General features: G+C 35.7%; 1 protein-coding gene across 1 annotated transcript; it reads left to right on the forward strand.

Moving 5' to 3' along the window:
- The first annotated feature begins 8 nt into the window (after nucleotides 1-8).
- PPWD1 (peptidylprolyl isomerase domain and WD repeat containing 1) lies at nucleotides 9-22,707 on the forward strand. Its single transcript, XM_054578415.1, has 11 exons — nucleotides 9-216; nucleotides 3,442-3,544; nucleotides 6,438-6,538; nucleotides 6,670-6,790; nucleotides 9,057-9,504; nucleotides 12,965-13,155; nucleotides 13,983-14,172; nucleotides 17,954-18,135; nucleotides 19,980-20,061; nucleotides 21,047-21,229; nucleotides 22,481-22,707. Exons 1-11 carry the CDS (start codon nucleotides 21-23, stop codon nucleotides 22,622-22,624), a joined length of 1,941 nt encoding a protein of 646 aa, XP_054434390.1. The 5' UTR covers nucleotides 9-20; the 3' UTR covers nucleotides 22,625-22,707.
- The last annotated feature ends 10 nt before the right edge of the window (nucleotides 22,708-22,717 follow it).

Below are 22,717 nucleotides of genomic sequence, written 5' to 3' on the forward strand. Positions count from 1 at the left end.
TTCCTGACGATTCGAACAACATGGCGGCGGAAGGTAGTGGTGATTCTCAGCTAAGAAGAAGGAGGCATCGGGACGCGGAGGAACAGGAGAAAACGGAACTCAAAGAAAAAGAGTTGTCAGTGCCAGTAGCAGTGGCCCAAGAGAACGAAGAGGATAATGAAGAGCGCTGGGTTGGGCCTTTACCTGTCGAAGCAACACTTGCCAAGAAGAGGAAAGGTAGTTAAATAGGCACAGGGCGAGATGCAATACCACGACTCAAAAACGGACGGTGTGTTTGCGGGGTTTTTGTGCCATCAGAATAGAGGGTCGTCTTCTTACTTCTGGCCGCCATGTACTTCTGCGTGCTCCCGATATAGTGATTTGGGCACAGTACAAGCGTCTTTTTGATAATATGAAACACTATTAATCACTGATTTGTTATAATGGATGCTTATGCATACTTATGCCAGTACTGTTTCTGACGCCTCTCATTTAATCCGTACAGCAGCCATATGAGGTTGGAATATATAACTCCGTTTAGTAGATGTGGAAAGAGTATTTGGTTCTGTTAGGCTTTTCGTTCAAGAGTAGTGGTAGCGTGGAGACGCCTGGCGGGATTTGGGGGACGACGGTGCTTATTTGGAATCAAAGTGTTAGTAAAGATCATTTCAACCCTGACTCTTCCACCAGTGAGTTTTCTGACCAGGGATTGTAAGTTTCCTGAATCACACATTTCCATCTAAAACACCAGGTCTGTGGTTTTCAAGCCACACCCCTTACTACCATGGCAGGAAGCTTTTGCCTCTAATGTGGAAGTGTGACAGAATTTTATCGATCAAAAGGAGTAAAGGGATAGATTAAGTTTTCTTTTTTTCAAGCTGTTCTAGGAAATGTTTACCTTAAACGTGTAAGACCATTAAAATGTGATCTTTTAAAAATTCAAATCTTTATCACTCTCCCTACTTAACTCTTCAGTGATTTCTCATTATTTTCCAAGCAAAGCGCAGACTCCCTATGATGGCTTGCAAAGCCTTTCATTATGTGATCTCTCCTTATCTAACCAGCATATTCCATACCTTTCTCTCCTAACCCCTTGTCGTTTCTCTTCTGCACGGGCCATATGAAAACATTTGAGAATGGGTCATACTCTCTTATCCACTAGATGACTGTTGGAGTATTTTGATGTCTCTGTCTGCCTGGAATGTTTACCCTCACCCCTTCACTTAGCTAACTTTTTGTGTGTGTTCAGCCTTTACCTCTCAACTCAGCTATCATCTCCTCTGGGAAGCCTATGACTTCTCCAGTCTGGGCTAGGTTTCTTTCTTTTTGGGGAGAGTGGAGCTTAAACAATGAGGGGGATTGTCTCCTATAACAAGAGCCCTGTGAGTTAGGCCAGTGGGGTGCCAAGGGAGCGGGGTGGTGGCGGTGGTTGGGCTAGGTTTCTAAAGCACATTGCTAATAACTCTGAGATAACAGTTATCACACCGAATTTACAGGTAGCCTTAGTATCCCAATTTTGAAAAAGCTACTTTTTTGAACCCTGTGCATTGATACCCTGAAAGTGCATTACCTTTTTTTATTACCAAGTCTTCCTGATGAATGTTTCCATAACAACCTTTTTCTCATTGCACTTGCTACATTTTGAAATTGTTTATTTATTCATGTGATTGATTACTGTTTCTCTCCACTGCTAAGACTGTAAACATTTAAGAACAAGTTTTACTCCATTGTTTTGCATATAACAGGTACTCAGTAATTACTGAGTGAATATTACAGTGTTTATGCTCTTGTTTATTTTATTGGATTAGAATAATCTTCCATATCCTCTTTCATGGAAATAAGTGGGGGAAAGGGAAAATCTAAAAACGTCAAAGTGCTGATATTAGTGTTAGGAGACAAAGGTCTTAGAAACTTAATACAATTGAGAAAGATATGGAAATTATTAGGTGTGAAAAATCTTCACCCTTCATTCGATGCTTTTTGTATTTAAACCAGTAAATAGTGGATTCAGTTTGAAAAAAATTGAAAGTTTGAAATGTGAATGAAATGTTTTAAAAAAATATTGACGATTTTATCTAAAAGGACAGGTTTAATAATATATTTAAATTTCTAGAAGTGGAACCATTTTCCTTTAACATGTTCTTTGGATATTGGACTTTCGCATGCATTTTCAGAAAGACATTATAAATGGTTACATGGCACTTATCTTTAATTAAACTGATGGATTCTCAAGGACAGGGACTATGTGTTATTCTTCTTTATGCCCATGTCTTCAATAAATATTTGTTCAACAATTCAACTGACCAACAGTAAAAGGGATATGTATCAGATAGGATTAAATTAACTGCATATTACAGAAAAATCTACAATAACAGTAACATTAAATGAAGGGCCAAGGTAGACAGTCTAGGATTGGTATGGAGGCTACAAAGGAGCCTAGACGGTTTGCAGTTTTCTGCCCTAGCATCACTAGGGTCTGGCTCTCATCTTTGTCCTAGGCGGGTATTAGAATTACAGTGCTCCTATCCAAGTTCCAAGCTGTAGAACTGAGGAAGGGAAGAAGGGCACACCTTTTGAAGAAGACTTCTTGACTCTCAGCATTTTCCACTTTTATCTCATTGGCACAAGGTTACACCTAACTGCAGGAAAAGGTGAGAAAGGCCATCTTATATCCTGGATGTCATTATGCTCATATAAAAATGTGAATTCTGTTACTAAAAATGACAGGAAAAGTACTTCATTGGATATAGCTTTGAGTCTGCTATACAATAGTTATAAAAAACTAAAATAGCTTATTTAGCAACTTTTTATAAGCATATTTGGATAAATAAAATTGTTAGGTTATTTTATTAGGTACACATGTAATGCCATCTTTTACTAGTAAAATTGTTTATAGCTCATATAATGGAATCAATATTTCCTCAGATTACCACTCTTATGAATGTTTTGCCCCTAGAAAATGCTTCCGAAGCACCCAACTGGATATTCCCTACGATTCTCTCAGCTCTCAAAAACCCAGTATCAGTGACTTCAAAGAGGATTAATGCCTTAAAGATGAACTGATATATCTTATAGATGGCTGCTGGCCTCTTATGACTTATTTAAATTAACATTAATAGTTGGTTAGGAAGATCGTTGTGATGTTTTCATGAAGCTTTTTCAGGTTTTTGTGTGGTGTTTGAATGGAACCTTTGTATTAAGCCATTCGGTTCCTAAGTTCTGGAGACTGTTAAGCATGTATATAATACCTGAGAACTTGTGACTGAGTAAACAATAGTTTATTTAGTACTGTGCAATAATAGAAGTTACAACTGACAAAAGACACTGAATTTTTATTTTCATTACACATGGAATAGAAATTAAAGAAAATCTCAATAAAAACACAAAATGGAATTTAGAAAATTTTAAATAAACTACAAAGTAGTATTTGGTTCCAGTTGTTAAAAATAATTTTTTTTTCAGTTCTAGAGTTTGAAAGAGTCTATCTTGATAACCTCCCCAGTGCATCCATGTACGAACGCAGTTACATGCATAGAGATGTTATCACCCATGTGGTGTGCACCAAGTAAGTCTGTCTCATCTTTTTAAAAATTTCTTCTGAAAAGATGGTTTTTAAATGCTTCAGTTTTGACATGGACTTACAGAAGTAACTTTAGGGTATTATGGATTTCTAGTCAAGTCCAAAGATTCTATGATAGTGTAAGTTAAAGGTCTGTGTGTTCTTTCCTATAGCACACAAGGAATTTATCCTCTGAGAGAGAACTCTTTAGCGTGTGTGTATGTCTTTTGGAAATAAATTCCAAAAGGGGATGAATCAGGTAGTGTCTGAGCTTTCCAGAAAAGCACATTAGTTAAAATAAGACTAATTTGTAGCTGACTCTTTAGTACTAATGGAGAAAATGATGTGAACTAAGACATGCTGGAAATGTCACAGGACCTTGAAGATGAATGAATGGGGATTTGGAAAAGGATAATCATCGTAGTAATATTTTACTGTATGTTAAGCTCATATTATGTCCAATACTGTTCTAAAGCTTTTTCATAAATTATCTCATTTATCTTAAGAACAATCCGATGAGGTAGTAATATAATCTACATTTTATAGGTAAGGAAACAGGTTTAGAGAAGTTAAATGGCAGATGAGGCTGGAGAAAAAAATGCAAGGGGTAAGTCCCAGAGAGTTTTCTATTTCTTGTATGGATTTCGAACCTGTGATCAGGAGAATAACATCAAATTTCTCTTTTTTTTAAAGATTTTATTTATTTTTAGAGAGAGGGGAAGGGAGAAAGAAAGAGGGAGAGAAACATTGATGTGTGAGAGGAACTTCAATCTGCCACCTCTTGCACATACCCCAGCCTGGGACTGGGCCTGCAATCCAGGCATGTGCCCTGACCAGGAATCAAACTCATGATCTTTCACTTCGCGGGACAGTGCCCACGCAACTGAGCCACACCAGTCAGGGCACACGTGAGATTAATGGATTCAAATAGGGCCAGAATGGATACAGTGAGAGCAGTTATGTGACTATAGTAGAAACTTACATGAGATATGGTGACTTGGATGATATTTGGCAGTGATTATGAAAAGAAATAGGTGAATTACTTTGCTCTTTGGATCAGTCTATTCTTAATCTCTTGGAAACCATTTAAGGTATATATTTAATTAAAATATCTTTATATTTCAGTTATATAACTCTGACCAAACTTCGGCACTTTTCCTAGTCCAGAGTTGTCAGGATATAAAGCAGTATATTAGACTAGAATTGCTTTTACCCTCCCCTCAAGCTTTTTTGTGTGGTGGTTTTTTATTTAACCCAGGGCAGCAGGGTGAAATTGTAATAGAAAAACTGCAGGTTTTGAAGTTAAGCTGATGTGATACCGACTGCCACTTTTCAGTTTTGGACCTAGGGCAAATACATTTAACATTTTAAAATTGTTTCCTAATTCGTAGAATGATGATAAAAAACAAATCCATGCTAATAAAGTTGTTGTAAAGATTAAATAAGGTAATATGTATAAAGTACCTGACACATACTAGGTTTCAATAGTTTCTATTTTTATAAACCTATAAACGAGATGTTTCTATACAAAATCGTTTTGATAATATAAACAACCAAAATACTGTGGCAGGATACAAAATAAACTTATTTTGAATTTTGCTGTATATGAAAGTAATATGTTGAGATTTAATTATTTATGAACTTCTGAAAATAGGACATTTTTTCTGTGAAAAGACTGCCTAGAGGGTCATTTTTTTCTTTTTTAATTTTTTTTTTTGTATTTTTTTCCCACTATCATTTAGTCCCCTTCTTCAAGACTTATTGCCCCTCCCCCCAGCAATGTCCATGCTGCTGTCGATGTCCATAAGTCCTTTTTGCTTTTTGCTCAATCCCTCCACCTCCTAACCTCTCCCTCTTCCCCAACTGTCAGCGGCTCTCCATCTGTGAGTCTGTCCCCATTTTACTTGTTAGTTCAGTTTGTTCATTAGATTCCACCTATGAGTGAAATCATATGGTATTTGTCTGTCTCTGACTGGCTTATTTCACTTATCATAATGTTCTCCAGGCCCATTCACACTGTCACAAATGGTAAGATTGTTTTCTTTTTTTAAGGCCAAGTAGTATTCCATTATGTAAATGTCCCATAGTTGTTTTATCCACTTATTTATTGATGGACACTTGGGCTACTTCTATATCTTGGCAATTGTAAATATTGCTGCTATGAACATAGGGGTGATTATGTTCTTTTGAATTAATGTTTTGGGTTCTTTTGGATATATTCCCAGTAGTGGAGTAGCTGGGTTAAAAGGCAGATCCATTTTTAATTTTTTGAGGTATCCCATACTGCTTTCCACAGTGGCTACAACAGTCTGCATTGCCACCAACAGTGCAAAAGGATTCCACTTTCTTCACATCCTTGCCAACACTTGTTGTTTGTTGATTTATTGATGACAGCTATTCTGACAGATGTGAGATGGTATCTAATTGCGTGTAGTGACGTTGAGCATCTTTTCATATGTCTGCTGGCCATCTGCTTGTCCTCTTTGGATAAGTGTCTGTTCAGGTCCTTTGCCCACCTTTTAATTGGGTTGTTTGTTTTTTTGGTGTTGAGTTTTGCAAGTTATTTTTTAGAGGGTAATTTTAACATTAAAAAACTCTAAGATCTAGTGATTCCTGGTGAGATTTATTTTCTTTCTTTTTAATGTCAAGTCCCAGCTCAATTCTGAGCCAGCCTCTTAAACTTAAAATTTGTGCAACAGCAACTGTTATGATGCCCAGCAAAGAACTTCAAAATTTACAGTGTTTTATCTCCCCTAATAAAATGTCCTGCATAAAGGAAGATTGTTTTTGAAGACCTATTATGAAAGAATCAGAGAGTCTCAATGAATGATTGCATTTGGCTATTGAGTGATTCATAGCTTTGTTATAGAAATTGACTTCTATAATTTTATATATGCAGGACAGACTTTATTATTACTGCCAGTCATGATGGTCATATTAAGTTCTGGAAAAAAATAGAAGAGGGAATTGAATTTGTTAAACATTTTCGCAGTCACCTGGGTAAGAATTTCACTTTTTTTTTCTTGGCTCTCTTTTAAACTGTACTAAAGTTCTTTTAAAGTGTTTTTTTTCTTTGAATTGTGCATTTATTTCATTGGCATTTGATGTTTTACTTTTATTTATTTAAATAGGAGTTATTGAGAGTATTGCAGTTAGCTCTGAGGGAGCATTGTTCTGTTCTGTGGGTGACGATAAAGCAATGAAGGTGTTTGATGTGGTGAACTTTGACATGATCAATATGCTGAAGCTTGGGTAAGTCTTTTTAATTATATATGTATTTTAACTTAGTGAAATAATTTTTAAACTAGACTTTGCCATTTCATAGGTATTTATTTATTTTTTTAAATATTTTATTTATTTATTTTTAGAGAGAGGGGAGCTGAGGGAGAAAGAAAAACATCAATGTGTGGTTGTCTCTCATGCGCCCCCTACGGGGGCCTGGCCTGAACCCATGCATGTGCCCTGGACAGGGAATCAAACTGCGACCCTTTGGGTCGCAGACAGGCACTCAATCCACTGAGCCACACCAGCCAGGGCAATTTTGTAGGTATCTCTAAACAGAATATGCTACCATTACATTAAAAAATGTACTTTTCATTTTGCTTGGGAGATAGTGAATCCTTGTCATGATCCTATTTGGGGGCTTCTGCTGTGGTTTTTGTCATTAATCTCTGTAGACATTTCCAAACAGCATCATAGCAAGAATTCGTTATATCCATTTAGCACTAGTTAATAACAAGGACCCACCATATCTATTTTACCAGTACTTAGAATTGACTTTGTTGTTGTGCTTATTTGAGTAATGATGGTATTGTATTCTTCTAAAGTTTATGCACATTTTTGGAACTGAAGTTACTTGTTGATTTTAAACTTTGAAGTATATTGATACCCCAACTTCGTGGTTAAACTGCACAGTAATGAAACTTAATACTTTGTTTTAAGCATGTCTTTTTTAAGATAACATACTAAATTTATATATACACCTAAATGAATGTCCACTTGAAAATTGTAACATTGTCAGAAACAGTTTTGAGATTTGTCTTAGTCTGCTCAGACTCCCATAGCAAAAGACCATAGACTGGGTGGCCTAAGCAACAGAAATTTATTTTCTCCCAGTACTGGAGGCTGGAAAGTCCAAGATCAAGGTTCCAGCAGGGTTTGTTTCTGGTATGAATTCTCTTCTGTGTTTAACATTGTGTCTTCATTAGGAACAGGGGATGGAAGGAGGAGTGATATCTCCTTCTTAGAAGGCCACAGGCTTATGAGGAGAGGCCCCACCTTTACAGCCTCATTGAACCTTAATTACCTCCTAAAGACTCTGTGGCCAGATACAATCACTTTGGGGGTTAGAGCCTCACCATATAAACTGAGATATGGGGATGGAGAAGAACTGCAATTTGAAACAGAGCAGGACTTCTTTTGGAATTTCCTTCAAAATTAACTTAAAATCCGCTAAAGGAAATCAGTCTCATTATTTTTAGTCATTACTTTTTGACTACAAATAGAAATACCTGTTGACCACTATTTTCTTACTTCCCAGCTTTGTTTCCCCACGTTACCTATTTTTAAAAAATCAAGTCTATTCATAAATATTGAACATTTGCCACCTTTGAGGATATTGAGAGTTTAAGACTTTGATAGAAATTATAAAAGAGGCGTTCCAAAAATGTTTTGAGTATCAGCACCAGCATTGGAATATCTGTATAACTTCTGAGACTGATTACTTTGGAGGAGACAACATTTATTTGGGTGTATAAGTGGGGTATGTTGATTAAGTCTGTCCCCTGTTTTTTATACTCTGGTCATCAGGTAGCATGTTCAAAGCTTAAAGTTTTAAGATCAAGTTACCAATAATTAGAGTGTGATAGAAGTGTAATTTTCTTTTGAGCAGTGTCATAACTAAAATATTTTGATCTCTAATTTCAAGAATGGGTAACACATGCTGTTATATTCTAACATATTTAAGAATAAGATATACATAGACTGAGACACAGAGATCCAAAAAGCAATGCCCCAAACTATCTAATTAGGTTTCCTTATTTACGCAAAGAAGTAAATGGTCTTTTATATGCCATTCTCTTTCTTACAGTTTCATAGATCCTCAGAAATGATAATCAGTGCACTGATGAGTTCAGAAAGAGAAAAATTAGGTAACTATTCTTAGTTGTTCCTCCCCATTCTGTATCTCTCTTTTTTTAATCCACCTGAGGACATTTTTTCATTGGTTTAGAGAGAGAGGAAGGAAGTGTGAGAGAAACATTGATGTGAGAGAAATATCAGTTGCTTGTCTTCCCATGTGCACCCCAACCAGGAATCAAACTGGTGACTTTTCAGTGATGGTATGACGCTCCACCCAACTGAGCCACACTGGCCAGGGCTCTCTCTGCCTCTTTTGAGCCAGGAATCCAAAATGAGCTAAATCACTGGTCATTGGCCAGACATATTTTGGTGGTGAGGATAGGAAGGAATGCTTATGTCTTGTATTAATCACCTTTTCTCTCAATTTTTATTATTTCAGCTATTTTCCTGGACAGTGTGAGTGGATCTATTGCCCAGGGGATGCCATATCGTCAGTTGCTGCCTCTGAGAAGAGTACAGGAAAAATTTTTATTTATGACGGTCGAGGAGATAATCAGCCACTTCATGTTTTTGACAAACTCCATACGTCACCTCTTACTCAGATACGGCTAAACCCAGTTTACAAAGCAGTAGTGTCTTCTGACAAATCTGGAATGATTGAATATTGGACTGGGCCTCCTCATGAATATAAATTCCCCAAAAATGTGAACTGGGAATATAAAACTGACACAGATTTATATGAATTTGCCAAGTGCAAGGCTTATCCAACCAGCATATGTTTTTCACCTGATGGGAAGAAAATAGCTACAATTGGTTCTGATAGAAAAGTTAGAATTTTCAGGTTTTTAACTGGAAAACTTATGAGAGTCTTTGATGAATCACTAAGTGTAAGTGCAATTTAAATTTAATATTTTTGTTTTCTGAAAATGTCTGTGTGCTGTTCCTTTAGAAGGTATTTTTTTCTGGATAGATATTTATATTGATAGGGTTTTTTTTTTCCTTTTAGCACATTAGAGGTACTATTCAGTTGTTTGCTGTCTTGCATTGTTGCTCCTTTTTTTTTTTGTCTTCATGAATGACACCAATATCCATTCCATGCACATGCCAGAAACCTGAGTTACCCTATTTCCTTACCCCTCTGTAATTTATCATGAGTCCTGACAATTTTACTTTCTAAATATACTTTAAATCCATCCATTTCCTTTCAGCACACCTGCCTCTACTGTACTTCATGATCTTTTTCCTGGCTTATTACATGGCCTACTGCTAGTATCTGTTCTGACTTTCTCCTAATCTGTTATCTTTGCTGTATCCAGAGTAATTTGTTAAAAGCACATACCCGATCATGTCATCTTTTGAACCTTTTAGTGACTTCTGTTGTTTTTAGAATCAAGACCAAAATGATGGCTTGCCATGTTGTAGACCCTGCCTACTATTACAGCCTAGTATAAATTACCTTCTGCCTGCCTTTTACTCTAGCTAGCCATTTAGGCCTCGCTTCAGTTTCTGGAACGTTCTTCTCCTGCCTGGAGTGACCTCTCCCTTCATTTCTCCCATTCCCTATTGAACTTGTCCTTCAAATCTCAAAAGGTCATTTCCTCTGGGAATTTTTCACTGTTCATCCAATCTAGGACATCTTTTCTTTTTTAAATTTTTATTTGTATATCACTCTGTTTATTTTCTTTTAAAGCTTTTGGTATGGTCTTACTTGATTATTGTGTATCAAATCCAGTAGGCTAAACTCTATCTGTGATCCTCTATGTTTGGCTCATGATTGTATCTCTTGTACCAAGAATAGTACCTGACACATAATTACTGCTAACAAGAATTTGTTAAAGCATATTGTTGTAAAATAAATTTATCCATGCAAAGTTAACTACTTTTTGTGGAAACTACAGTCTCACCAACTGTTTTTGTCAAGTGGTTCTCTAACTGCTAATGGGATGTTGAACCCTTTAAAAGTGTAGATTGAACCTTTGTAGCAATGTTTACTGAATGATGGTGTTGATTCCAGTCCTGGTAGTGACCAATTTACATTATATTGCCTAAATTAAGCTTCTCAAAAATTCTATCAACTCATATTAATGTCACTCTTGTGTGGTGGCAAGTGGTATTAAATTAGGTGGTGTATCTGCCTGAAGTAATATAAATCTAGACAAAGGTGAAGTTCTGCTTGCTAGTCAGATAGCCCTAATGATGCATTTTCTTGTTGGAAGATAGCTTTCCACTGTGCTTTTAAGAAAAGAAGAAACCACTGTGGCTGGATGGCTTAGTTGGTTGGAGCATCATGCTGTATACCAAAAGGCTGTGGGTTCGATTCCTGGTGAGGGCACATACGTAGGTTGTGGTTTTGATTTTTGGTTGGGCTGTGTATGGGAGGCAACCGAATGATACTTGTCATATTGATGTTTCTCTCCTTGGGTAAGGATTTTTAAAAAAAGAGAGAGAGAGAGAGAAACCTTCTTGGTGCTTTTTTTAAATGATGGCCAGTGTTTGAAGTATAACTTTAAGAACTCCATACCAACTTGCAGCTCTTCTAAGATTCCTTAGGAAAAGAAATACTAAAATCCTAGTCTTTGGACATAAATCTCTTAACATACACATTCTGAACTGTTCAATTCACTCTATTTCTTCAGCTTTGTCTTCAACATTTGTTGACATGATCGAGCAAAAGTGGTAAGAGCTCAGTAGTAAAGCCTATGATGAGATTTCAGAATGAGAAAGTTTGCAAAAAAAGACAAAAAGGCAAATGCCAATTAAATTAGTTACAATACTAGTGACTAGTAAATGATGGAATTTCACAGTTCCATGTTACAGGTGGAAGTTTCCATCCCTTTAAGAGTCCTAGTCTAAAAGACAAGAATTTTAATTGGATGGTGTGAAGAACCTTTTAGCATTTATAACCAGAATCACTGCATATGACCACACAGTTGTGTATTACAGAGGCCCTGCCATTTAGGCTAGAATTCTGTAAAAAGATTCTGATGTGTTTATCAGGTCGGATTAACATTTCTGAAGTACTTATATGTGGGCAGGTGGCAGGCTATCTACAAACTTTAAGTCTTGAAATTGAACCCTCTCTCCAGCAAAAATAACCAGGGGTCCCTCACTACACAAAACTAGACCTGCATCTAGGCTGTTTCTGATGCATGAATGTATAAATCAATAACATATCATATATCAGTCTCAGAGACTGTAGAAAAGAAAATAATGACCAGGCTTTTTAGCTAGTCTAGAAGACCATCCCCTAATACACACACCACCTTTTGATTTTTGGAGTCTTGTTCTTTCTATATATAAAAACTGGAGTTTTCCTGTTAACACAGACATTTAAAAAAAGGAGGAGGAGGAGGAAGAACATAAGTCTGGCTTATTTTTATCTGAAATAGAGAACTGCTTTTGAATTCTGCTCTTTGATCCCCTAAATGTCTGGAAAACTGAATGTAAAGGTCGTATCTTTTGGGAGATTCATAGTGTAATGATAGTAATTGGACATGCCCCCTATTTTTTAAATTGTATATTAACTATCAAAAAAAAAAAAGTAAACCAAATTTCTAAACTGAAGTGCACCCATAAAAATACTCATCTTTCTCATATCACATTTACTTAATGACAGTCTAACTGTAATAGTACTTGATGTCAAAAAACTTGAAACATTTACTGAAACACCATGAAGTTGCTGTACATTAGTGAAATTATTTATTTATTCAACAAAAACTGAGTGCTTATTGTCAAGCCCCATGATCCTTATATAAGGACCTCATAGTCTATAGCTATATCATACTGTATAGTAGCACTAGCCACATGCGACTCCTGAGCACTTGATCTGTGGCTAGTTCAAATTGAGATCAACTGCAAGTATAAAATACAATTCCAAAGACTTAAGAAAAAAAAATAATTGTATTAAATTGCTCAATTTTCAAGTGTTAATATTTTGGATATATTGGGTTGAAGAAAACATTAATTTCACCTGTTTCTTTTTACTTTGTTGAATGTAGCTACTTGAAAATTTTAAATTACTTATATGGTTCGCATTATACTTCTGCTAGAAAGTGCTCGTCTGTAGCTTATTTAAGGCAGCAGAAATACAATTGTTTCTATAGAGAAAGCAGTAATTATAATGACTGACTGGTTTGTTTTTGTTTAATTAGAAGAACCAGTTAGTGTAAATGTTTTCTATGCTTCAAATATACTTTGTATTTCCTGCTTATAGTGTTTAGAATCCTCCTTAAGAGATCTGTAAGTACACAAACTGTCACTTGCTCTTAATGTGTACTCTGCTTCTATTTGAATTCTCATTCCCTTTCATATGTAGCTTTTTTGTTAATGAATGGTTTGTTTCCTTAGATGTTTACTGAACTACAGCAGATGAGGCAACAGCTACCAGACATGGAATTTGGCCGACGAATGGCTGTAGAACGTGAGTTGGAGAAAGTGGATGCAGTGAGATTAATTAATATAGTTTTTGATGAAACTGGACACTTTGTGCTATATGGAACAATGCTGGGCATTAAAGTTATAAATGTAGAAACAAACCGGTAAGCTTTAATATGATGTATGTTTTTAAAAAATGCATTTATTGGGGACCATTTCCTCCTTTGGGGAAACAATGGGAGTTTTGTTTGTTCCAAGACAAGTGGAATGGTCCCAAATGTCTAAACTTAACCAAATGTTTTGACTGGATTTTTCTGTGGTCTTTCTGTTTATACTCTTATGTAAAAAGTTTCCACTCATGTTTGTAAAAGAAATGGAAAGAAGATATGCATAGTTTCAAGTTTTTTTTTAACAAGTTATAGTCTGTCTTTTGCTTATTGATTTAAATTAGCCTGGTTCATGTTAAATGTTGCCAAATATTTTAACCACAGAATTCGGCATTACATCCTGCTAGACATAAAATCAGAAGTTAAAATGCATGAAACCACAATAAGCCTTTTGTGCAAACAGTCCATTTGGTCTTAGTACAGAATAGCTACAATCAGATACTATCACTGAAGGTAAATGAAAAGAACTTAAAGTACTACATTTTAAGGAGAAAAAATGTGCTGTACATTCTCACATATAAATAATTTTATATTTAGTTCTTTGCCATACAGAATCTTTGAAAGTTTGCAGATAAATTAAAATAATGACACTAGGTTAAAACTGTATGACTGAATGATTGTATTTTTTTGACCTGAAAATTATAGCCACCTACCAATTTAAATAACTTTTATTGGGGGAGTGGGTAAAGAAACACTTTCTAAAAACCTTTCACTAGTTATTTTGTACAGAAATAAAGGATAGCTGAGTCCCAGCTTTTATCTGTAAGGTTGTTACAACTGGAATTCCAATAATTTTATTATATAAAATACTGTATTTTTTTCAGGTGTGTACGGATCTTAGGCAAGCAGGAAAATATTAGAGTGATGCAGTTGGCTTTGTTCCAAGGAATAGCCAAAAAACATCGTGCTGCAACTACTATTGAAATGAAAGCTTCTGAAAACCCTGTTCTTCAAAATATTCAAGCTGACCCAACAATAGTCTGTACGTCTTTCAAAAAGAATAGATTTTATATGGTATGTATAAGTACTAAGAGATGGACCTTAATGCTTCTTCCATTTTGGTTAGAGTTTTATTTTCTTAGCTTGTGCTTTCAGCTGAAGAGAATGTTGGCAATACTAGCAGATTTTCTAAACAACCAGAACACCATCTTATAACATTAATATTGTAGAATTTTTAACCAGGACTTGATTTTCAGTATTTCTGACTGTTTTCCATTCTGTTTTGAAAATTTTTCAACCTGGCTTCTATAACTATTTGTGTTGTCTAAGATGATAGGAAGTAAGTGGTTATGGTAATAATTGAATCCAAAATAGTCTTCACTATGAGATATTAAAAATTCTTCTGTGTTTTTATTATTTTACAGTCTTTACCCTTGAACATAATTCATCTCCCCTAAGGTTGTACACTTTCTTCTCTATATGCTTTTGTTTAAAAAATGTTTTGACTCCAATGTAATGTTGCCATCTTGGAATTGTGTATTCCTGACGATTTTTCTTTCCTAGAGAATTAAAAGTACTTTTCATGTTAACTAAAATTGGGCTCAAAATCAAACTACTAAGCTGTCTGGGAGTAGCACCATCCTAACTGTTCAGCCGAACAGAAAAATCTGAAGTATGGAAACCTCTGCCCTTGCAGTCTGTCCTTCACACTGCACTCGGAGACTTTCTAAGACCCAAATATGATTACAGCAGGTCCTCAAATATTGTCATTTTGTTTTAGCATTAATGAGGGGGGAAAAAATCGATTCCCAGCTGGGATCACTGTCAGTATGGAGCTGGCACATTCTCCGGGTACCCTGGTTTCCTTTTATATCCCGAAGATGTGCAGGTTAAGTTAGTTGCTGTCTGAATTGCCCCAGCCTGAGTGGCAGTGGGCGTGTGAGAGAGCACCCTGTGATGGAGCAGTGTCCTCTCCAGGGCTGATGCCTGCTTTGCGCCCTGAGCTGCAGGGGTAGGCTCCAGCCACCCATTGCCCTGAACTGGAATAAGCAGGGGGTGGGAAAATAATTATATTACTGGTTCTTATTAACCTTTTTTTTAATATAGGTCACATTTATTTCAGTGTTTAGTATTAGCAGTGTTCTGGGTCTTTATTTAGAAGTTTGGTGATGTTTTTGTGATCAGAAGTAATGCCATAGGAACCTAACTCACTTATATCAATTAGCCTGTGGTAAAATTGGTTTTGTTATACATTGTTTAAAGTAGTAGTTTCCAAGAACATATTGATAACTTTGAGGACTTACTGTATTTCTCTGCCTAACTCCCCAGGTATCTATATCAGCTGGCCCTCCTGCTTTATCATTCTTCATTTTTACTTCATTTACTACACTGACCATAGTGACCTTGATCTCACTTGTAATAAGTTGCTTATTCTTTTTTACGTCTAAGCATTTGCACAGGCTATTCCTTTTGCCAGCTACACATCCCTCCCCAGCCCCTACGCACACTTCAGGCCTGGGCTTGGAAGCTTTCTCTGACAGCAAGTCGGGATTAGGTGTGTCTGGTTGTGTTGGTGTCACACTTTTTGGAGTAACTTGCAGAGGTTTTTTGTTTGCAGACACTGTCATCCCCTCCTCATGATAATATGAAATCTGTAAACATAGGCACTATGTTTTCCTCACAATTAAATCGACAAAGTTTGGTAAAGTGTCTGGCCCATTATAGTATATTCATTTATTTGTCTGACATATTATAAGCAGCATCATTTGCTAGATGTAGAAAATAGGAGTTTCCCTACCCCAGCCAAGTTTCTTACCTAGATGGGTACATTCTTTTAAGGTGAGATTTTTTTTCTTATAACTTTCAAAGTCATTGCTAAAAATTTATTAATATATGTTAAAGGAAAATAATCTTATTTTTACTTATAATTCAACTGTTTTGACAGTAAAAATCACAAGAGAATTCTATATTTTCTTTTTTTAAAAAAGATTTTATTTATTTTTAGAAGAGGGGAAGGGAGGGAAAAGAGAAACATCAGTTCGTGGTTGCCTCTCGCACATCCCCAACTGGAGACCTCGCCCACAACCCAGGCATGTGCCCTGGCTGGGCATTGAACCGGTGACACTTTGGTTCACAGGCTGGCAGTCGATCCACTGAGCCACACCAGCCAGGGCACAAGAGAATTCTTGATATACACTAAAAATATAGTTTTTCAACCACTTTGTTAAAAAAAAAAAAACAACAAGTTATTTTCTTTTACTTTCCCCAGAGTTTACTTTTATGTTGATTAAACCACACATGTTGTTTAAACTTTGAAGTAGAAAACCAGTAAGTCACTCAGTGTATCTTTATACAGCTAACATTTTCATGAACTGTCTTTCAGATTTATTACATGCACGTATTTTTAAGCAAAATTAAAATAGTATGTATATATCTTTATCCCTTTTTTAAAGTCCAGTATCACGAAAGAAAAAATTTTACAAAATTGGAACTTTAGTAGTTTCATATGTGAACTAAGTCAAGATAAGTATTTAAAATTCATATAAATAGTACAACAGACATGCCATTGCTTTGAAAACTGGACAATAAAATGTGAAGGCATTCACATCCGAATGTGGTTGTTTATTTGGAATCTGTCCAGGTGGATCAAGGCATGCCACTGGGTAAGACAGCCTGGGTACGGGCTTTGCCTTGCAGAAACTTACCAGGTATAGCTTTCTTGGAAGGAAAGATTTCTACTTACTGAGAGGCAAATAAAAGAAACAGGCCTTGAGAAATCCAGAATTTTAACAACTGGAAGATTTTTCTCAATTCTCCCTATACCCTGTGGTTCTGAGAATTCTACAACTTCACTCAAAATTTTCATTCTTTCTCCCAAACTTCAGGGTTTAAGGTGTATCAGATGGGGGCTCTGAAAAAAAGTCAAGATTAATCTTGGGGGTTTTGTTTTGTGTTTTTTGAGATTTTACTTATTTTTAGAGAGAGGAGAAGGGAGTAAAAAAGAGATGGAGAGAAAATCAATTTGAGAGACAAACATTGATCAGCTGCCTCTCTTATAAACACCGTCCGGGAACTGAACCTGAAATCCAGGCATGTGACCTGACCGGTAATCAAACCAGCAACGTTTCACTTTGTAGGATGACACCCGACCAACTGAGTCAGCACAGTCAGGGCGCTGATTCAGCTTTGGATCCTCATCCTACCTAGCACAAAGTCCTGCTCGTAGTAGTAACAACAAGTGTTAATATGTATGTTAATAGTGCTTAACATTAGCACTATTAAGTAACAAGTGTTAATATGTATGTTAACCCCTATATGTTAAGCACTATTCTCTAAGCAGTTTACATCCCTTCATTTAATCCTCATGACAGTGTACCATTTGAGGTAGTTCTTATTATCTCCATCTATGAATGAGGAAATGAATTGAAGATATGAATTTACTTTTCCAAAGTCAAATAACTACCAAATGACAGAGCTGGAATTCAAACCCAGGGATTCTAAACAGTGAAGGGTAAGCAACAAATGTCAGGTTAGGACATGCTGGAAGGCAGAAGTAGAAACTTACATCAGAAAACTGACATCTTGTTAAATGTGTACTCCAATAATTTTTACCCAAAAGGATATTAAATCCCAGTTAAAATACATCTTTGTTATATGGATTTTCTTTTCATATAAATATAAAAATAATTTAACTGCTGTACATACTTTTTGATAGAAAGTGATTCCTGAAGTAAGGATTAATTCTGATGTGAATTCATACGTTCCTCAAATACTCCATCAGAAATGAAATTTTCTTCATAAATTTTAACCAGATGAAAAATTTCATTCATTCATTCAGTTTATTTTCCTCCTTTAGTTTACCAGACGAGAACCAGAAGATACAAAAAGTGCAGATTCTGACAGAGATGTTTTTAATGAGAAACCTTCTAAAGAAGAAGTCATGGCGGCTACTCAGGCTGAAGGACCCAAACGAGTTTCAGATAGTGCCATTATCCACACTAGCATGGGAGACATTCACATCAAACTTTTTCCCGTTGAGTATGTACTGTTTTTGTTGTCTTAAACACCAATGTAGATGTGTATATTTGAAGAAATGATGCAACTTAAAATTTTTGTTATTTTGACTTAAGAAATTTTGAAGCACTGAAATATTTGATAGTCATCCCTGAGGTTTCTGGTAACTATTCCATTGGAAAATGGGAAATTTTATACAGAGATACACATACTTAACAGGTTTATAAAATATATGAGGACTAAATATCTTGGCTATGAAAGTGCTGAATGTAAACTAAAAAGTGACATACAAATATGTACTGGGTTGGCCAAAAAGTCCGTTTTGTTTTTGCCATAAAATAAGACCATTTTTCATTTTCACCAATACCTTTATTCCTTTATTGATTTGGATACTTTGAGTATTTAAGCTACCTCCTGCATGGCAGAACATTGCTTGTTCTCAGTTGATGTCTCCATTTGATCACTATCAGCTTCAACTAGTCTACCCAATTGTGGAGCATCACCCAATGAGAAATCTCCAGCACGAACTTTACAAACCATTTTGACACATTCGATCAGTCACAGCACCTTCTCCTGCACAATTCTTTTGCATTTCAGTTGCATTTTTACCATTCTTGAAATAATAAAGCATAATATGCCAAAAATGTTTCATACTGTCTTCCATCTTCAATATTAAAATAGCTACACAAAGATTCACCAATCTTGATGTTTTTTAAAAATGCACACTGATATGACAGCTGTCATAATACAATCTAATAGAATTGTTTCCAATTAAGTTAAAGACAACTAAAGTGTAACAAGAGCCACCTTAATGGGAAAAAAACAGACTTTTTGGCCAATCCAGTATCACTGTTACCATTAACTGCACATCCCAAGTATAAGATTTGTGACTTGCTTATAACTGGCTTTCCTTTCAAAGCAGTCCTTAAGGGAAGGATATATTTACTTCCTGACATGGCTAGAGATCTACTTCCTCTTCCTTAGTCCCAGTAGCTGTATTTTTTAAAGCAAATTAAAATAAAACATACAAGGTCTTCCACTGAAAAAAAGCAGAAAAGTATTCAGAACATTTTAAAACTTTGCAAAATGAGTATGCAATACCAAATACAGTAGAGTGTCTCTGGCTAGTCTTGAAGCAAAAGGTGATGTGTTTTACAACCCACCTTTATGTAAAAAGTACTTATTTGCTTTGGATATGCATGTTTTATCATGCTATATACCTTGGTACTGAACAAACAACTAGGCAGTTCTAGACTCCTAGACCATTTTGTTTCAAGTACTTAGAATCCATGCACCCATTAAGCCTATTGCTTCCTCTCTTGATTTTCCCTTCCACTCTCAGTTTGAAGGGCTATTACAGGATAATGTACCACATTAAATCAGACTATGGGATCAGTTCATTTTATTTAGAATGTTTCATATTGAGTGTGTCTGTCACTTAAAGTTGATTAAATCTAGGAGATATTTCAATGAATAAGTCCTTGGTCTGGAATGTGTCGCTACCATAATTTTGTTTTTATAAGAAAATTACCTTTTTCAGGATCAGCCACATACAGCTCATTGTATATATTTCAAAGTGCACTGGTTATATTTTTTAAATTGCTAAATAACCTTGGAATCTGAATACTGTCAAACAACTATAATAAGCAATCTTGATCTAAAGATACTGCATGAACTAATAATAATGTACTACAATTTATATGACCTTTCAACCCTTGCTTGTCCTCAGATTAGAACAGGTTATGAAAAAGCCTGTCCTTCTAAAACATTCAAAAGATATTGAAAACACCATTAGGAAGCAGAACTGCAAAGAAACTATCTTAAGATATTCTAACTACATTTCATATTTTTAAAATATGTCTTCCTAGGTGCCCTAAGACAGTGGAAAACTTCTGTGTTCACAGCAGAAATGGTTATTATAATGGACACACATTTCACCGTATAATTAAGGTAAGTTATGCAAGTTTTATGATATATGGAATAGTAGTTAATTGCATAGCAACAGGTTGAAACCTAAGGCATATCTTTCAAACTTAGTTTATTTGCAAGGAATATGAAAAATGGACTGTGGAAGCCAAAAGAAGAATGGTCATAAATATCACATCTAGAATCAAGGATAGGAGTAGTAGCATAATTTCCTTTTTAGAAATGCTGCAGCAATATTTCATTGACAGCTGAAAACAGGATCACATAATGACTAACAGGTCATGCTGACATAAAACCAATAGCCAAGGTGACCTGTTCCTAGTGGCTAGATAAGGTCTGTCAGGAGTGTCCAACCTCTTGGCATCTCTGGGCCACACTGGAAGAAGAGTTGACTTGGACCACACATTAAATACACAAACACTAATGAAAACTGATGAGCAAAAAAAGATTTTAAATAAATTTATGATTTTGTGTTGGGCCAGATTCATTGCCTTCCTAGGCAGCACCCAGCCCATGGGGTGCAGGTTGGACACCCCTGGCCAATCTAAAAGGTAAGATTTTAAATAATAGAAAATCCCAGATGCTATTTAATCTGTAAGAACCACCATTAATACCTGAAGAGCAGAATGAACTCTGCCCAAGGTTTCATTGAGCAGCATTCCGTAAAACAGATATAGTTCTTGACTACTGACAGGTCAGAAATGGCAGGAGGAAAAGTCGAATTTCATGATTCTGGAGGAATCGTTCACTATTAGCTTTAAATAGATTATTGGGGAAGATATACATCTGTATAAATGAGAAAACCAATGCATTTTTGTTTTTAAATTAGGTAGCAGTTGAACAATGGAAATATATCATCCAAATTAAAGTATAACTTCCTTAGTTTAATGGAATTACTTTAACAAAGTTCAGATTTTACTGAATACAAAGCACTCTGACAAACATAACTCCAAAGCACACATATATAAAAAAGTAATGTAATGTGTTTTTTCGTATACTTTCTGTTAAGGGCTTCATGATTCAGACAGGAGATCCAACAGGTACTGGCATGGGAGGAGAGAGTATATGGGGAGGAGAATTTGAAGATGAATTTCATTCAACATTACGACATGACAGACCATATACACTCAGCATGGCTAATGCTGGATCGAATACTAACGGATCTCAGTTTTTCATAACAGTAGTTCCAACGGTGAGTAGAACATCATTATCTGTAAGCCAAAGGTTGATAGGTTATGATCTAAGAGTAAATTCAGTGGGAGAGCTGCATTATTCTCTGCCATTATTTTTATCTGCCAGGATGTGAAAATGAAAACAATTTAGATAAGAAAATATAAAATTATCTTCACAAATCAGATTTACTTTGTAAAACAATACATCTGTAATTTAGGGCACGTAAGTTTTAGCCAGCTTTGCCATTATTATTGTTTTGTACAGTTCAAAATAAGTTATTTCACCTCTGGTCAAGTTTCTCATCTTTAGAATAGAGAATTAGAGGATATGAATCCCTTGCCCTGGCCAGTTGGTTAGGCATTGTCCCACAAACCCAAAGGTCGCGGGTTTGATTCCTGGTCCGGGCACATGCCTAGGTTATGGGTTTGGTCCCTGGTTGGGGCATGTATAAGAGGCAGTCAGTCGATGTTTCTCTTTCACATTGCTGTTTACCTCCCTCTCTCTCTTTCCCTCTCTCTAAAATCAATAAGCATGTCTGTGGGTAAAGACAAAATATAAAGGAGTATTTAAATTCCTGATTTTAAGACATTTTCCCCACATTTTTATATATCTGAAATCAGAATGCAACTGATGATGAGTGGCATTGTAGATGTGATGGAATAGGGTATAAGAATGTCTAGCACTATTACTATGCAGTTCCACATAATTACAAAAATTATACACTTTATTTTTTGTAATTAAGCACTAAGCAAGGAAGGAAAAATATTTATAACTACTATCTGCCAGGCACAGAGTTTGGTGTGATAGCCACAATACGTCTAGTATCACTAAACCCAATTTTAATTAATAGATGAGGAAACAAGCATGACTAACTTGCCAAAGGTCAAATAAGTAGCACAGCCAGCATTTGAGTGCCCATGTCTCTAATGTCAAAGCACATGCTGCTTAAACTAGTCTGAATTGCCTCTTAATTGTGCAAGTAGGATTCCTGCAGAGAACTTTCAGTCTTAGCCATAATTCTTTAAGCAAAGAAACTTGCCTTTAGCAAACACATTCTAGCTTCCTTTGGTCTGAAAGTAGCAGATATTTAAACACCATGCTCTACTTTTGTATTTTTATTTATAAACATGGAAATCTCTCTAAAAATCAGCTACGTAAAATTATTGTAAAAGTAAAGAATAAATTTAAATTCTCTTTAATTTGCTCACCCAGAGGGTGTGAATGAAGAAGTCTGGTTTACCAAGATTTTTCCATTTGTTCTCCAACACAGCCTTGGCTTGATAATAAGCACACAGTATTCGGACGAGTGACTAAAGGAATGGAAGTTGTGCAAAGGATCTCCAATGTCAAAGTCAATCCCAAAACAGATAAGCCTTATGAGGATGTCAGCATCATAAACATTACTGTCAAGTGATATTTGGGAATATCTTAAGACTTCCTGAACATACAAATCATGTTTTAAGGATTGCAGTATTGTATTTTTATATTTTTCATTAAAGGCCATTTT

The sequence above is a fragment of the Pteronotus mesoamericanus genome, unplaced genomic scaffold, assembly GCF_021234165.1.
Source record: "Pteronotus mesoamericanus isolate MK-2021 breed Mesoamerican mustached bat unplaced genomic scaffold, CSHL_Meso_final contig_50, whole genome shotgun sequence".
In the NCBI taxonomy this organism is placed as follows: domain Eukaryota; kingdom Metazoa; phylum Chordata; class Mammalia; order Chiroptera; family Mormoopidae; genus Pteronotus; species Pteronotus mesoamericanus.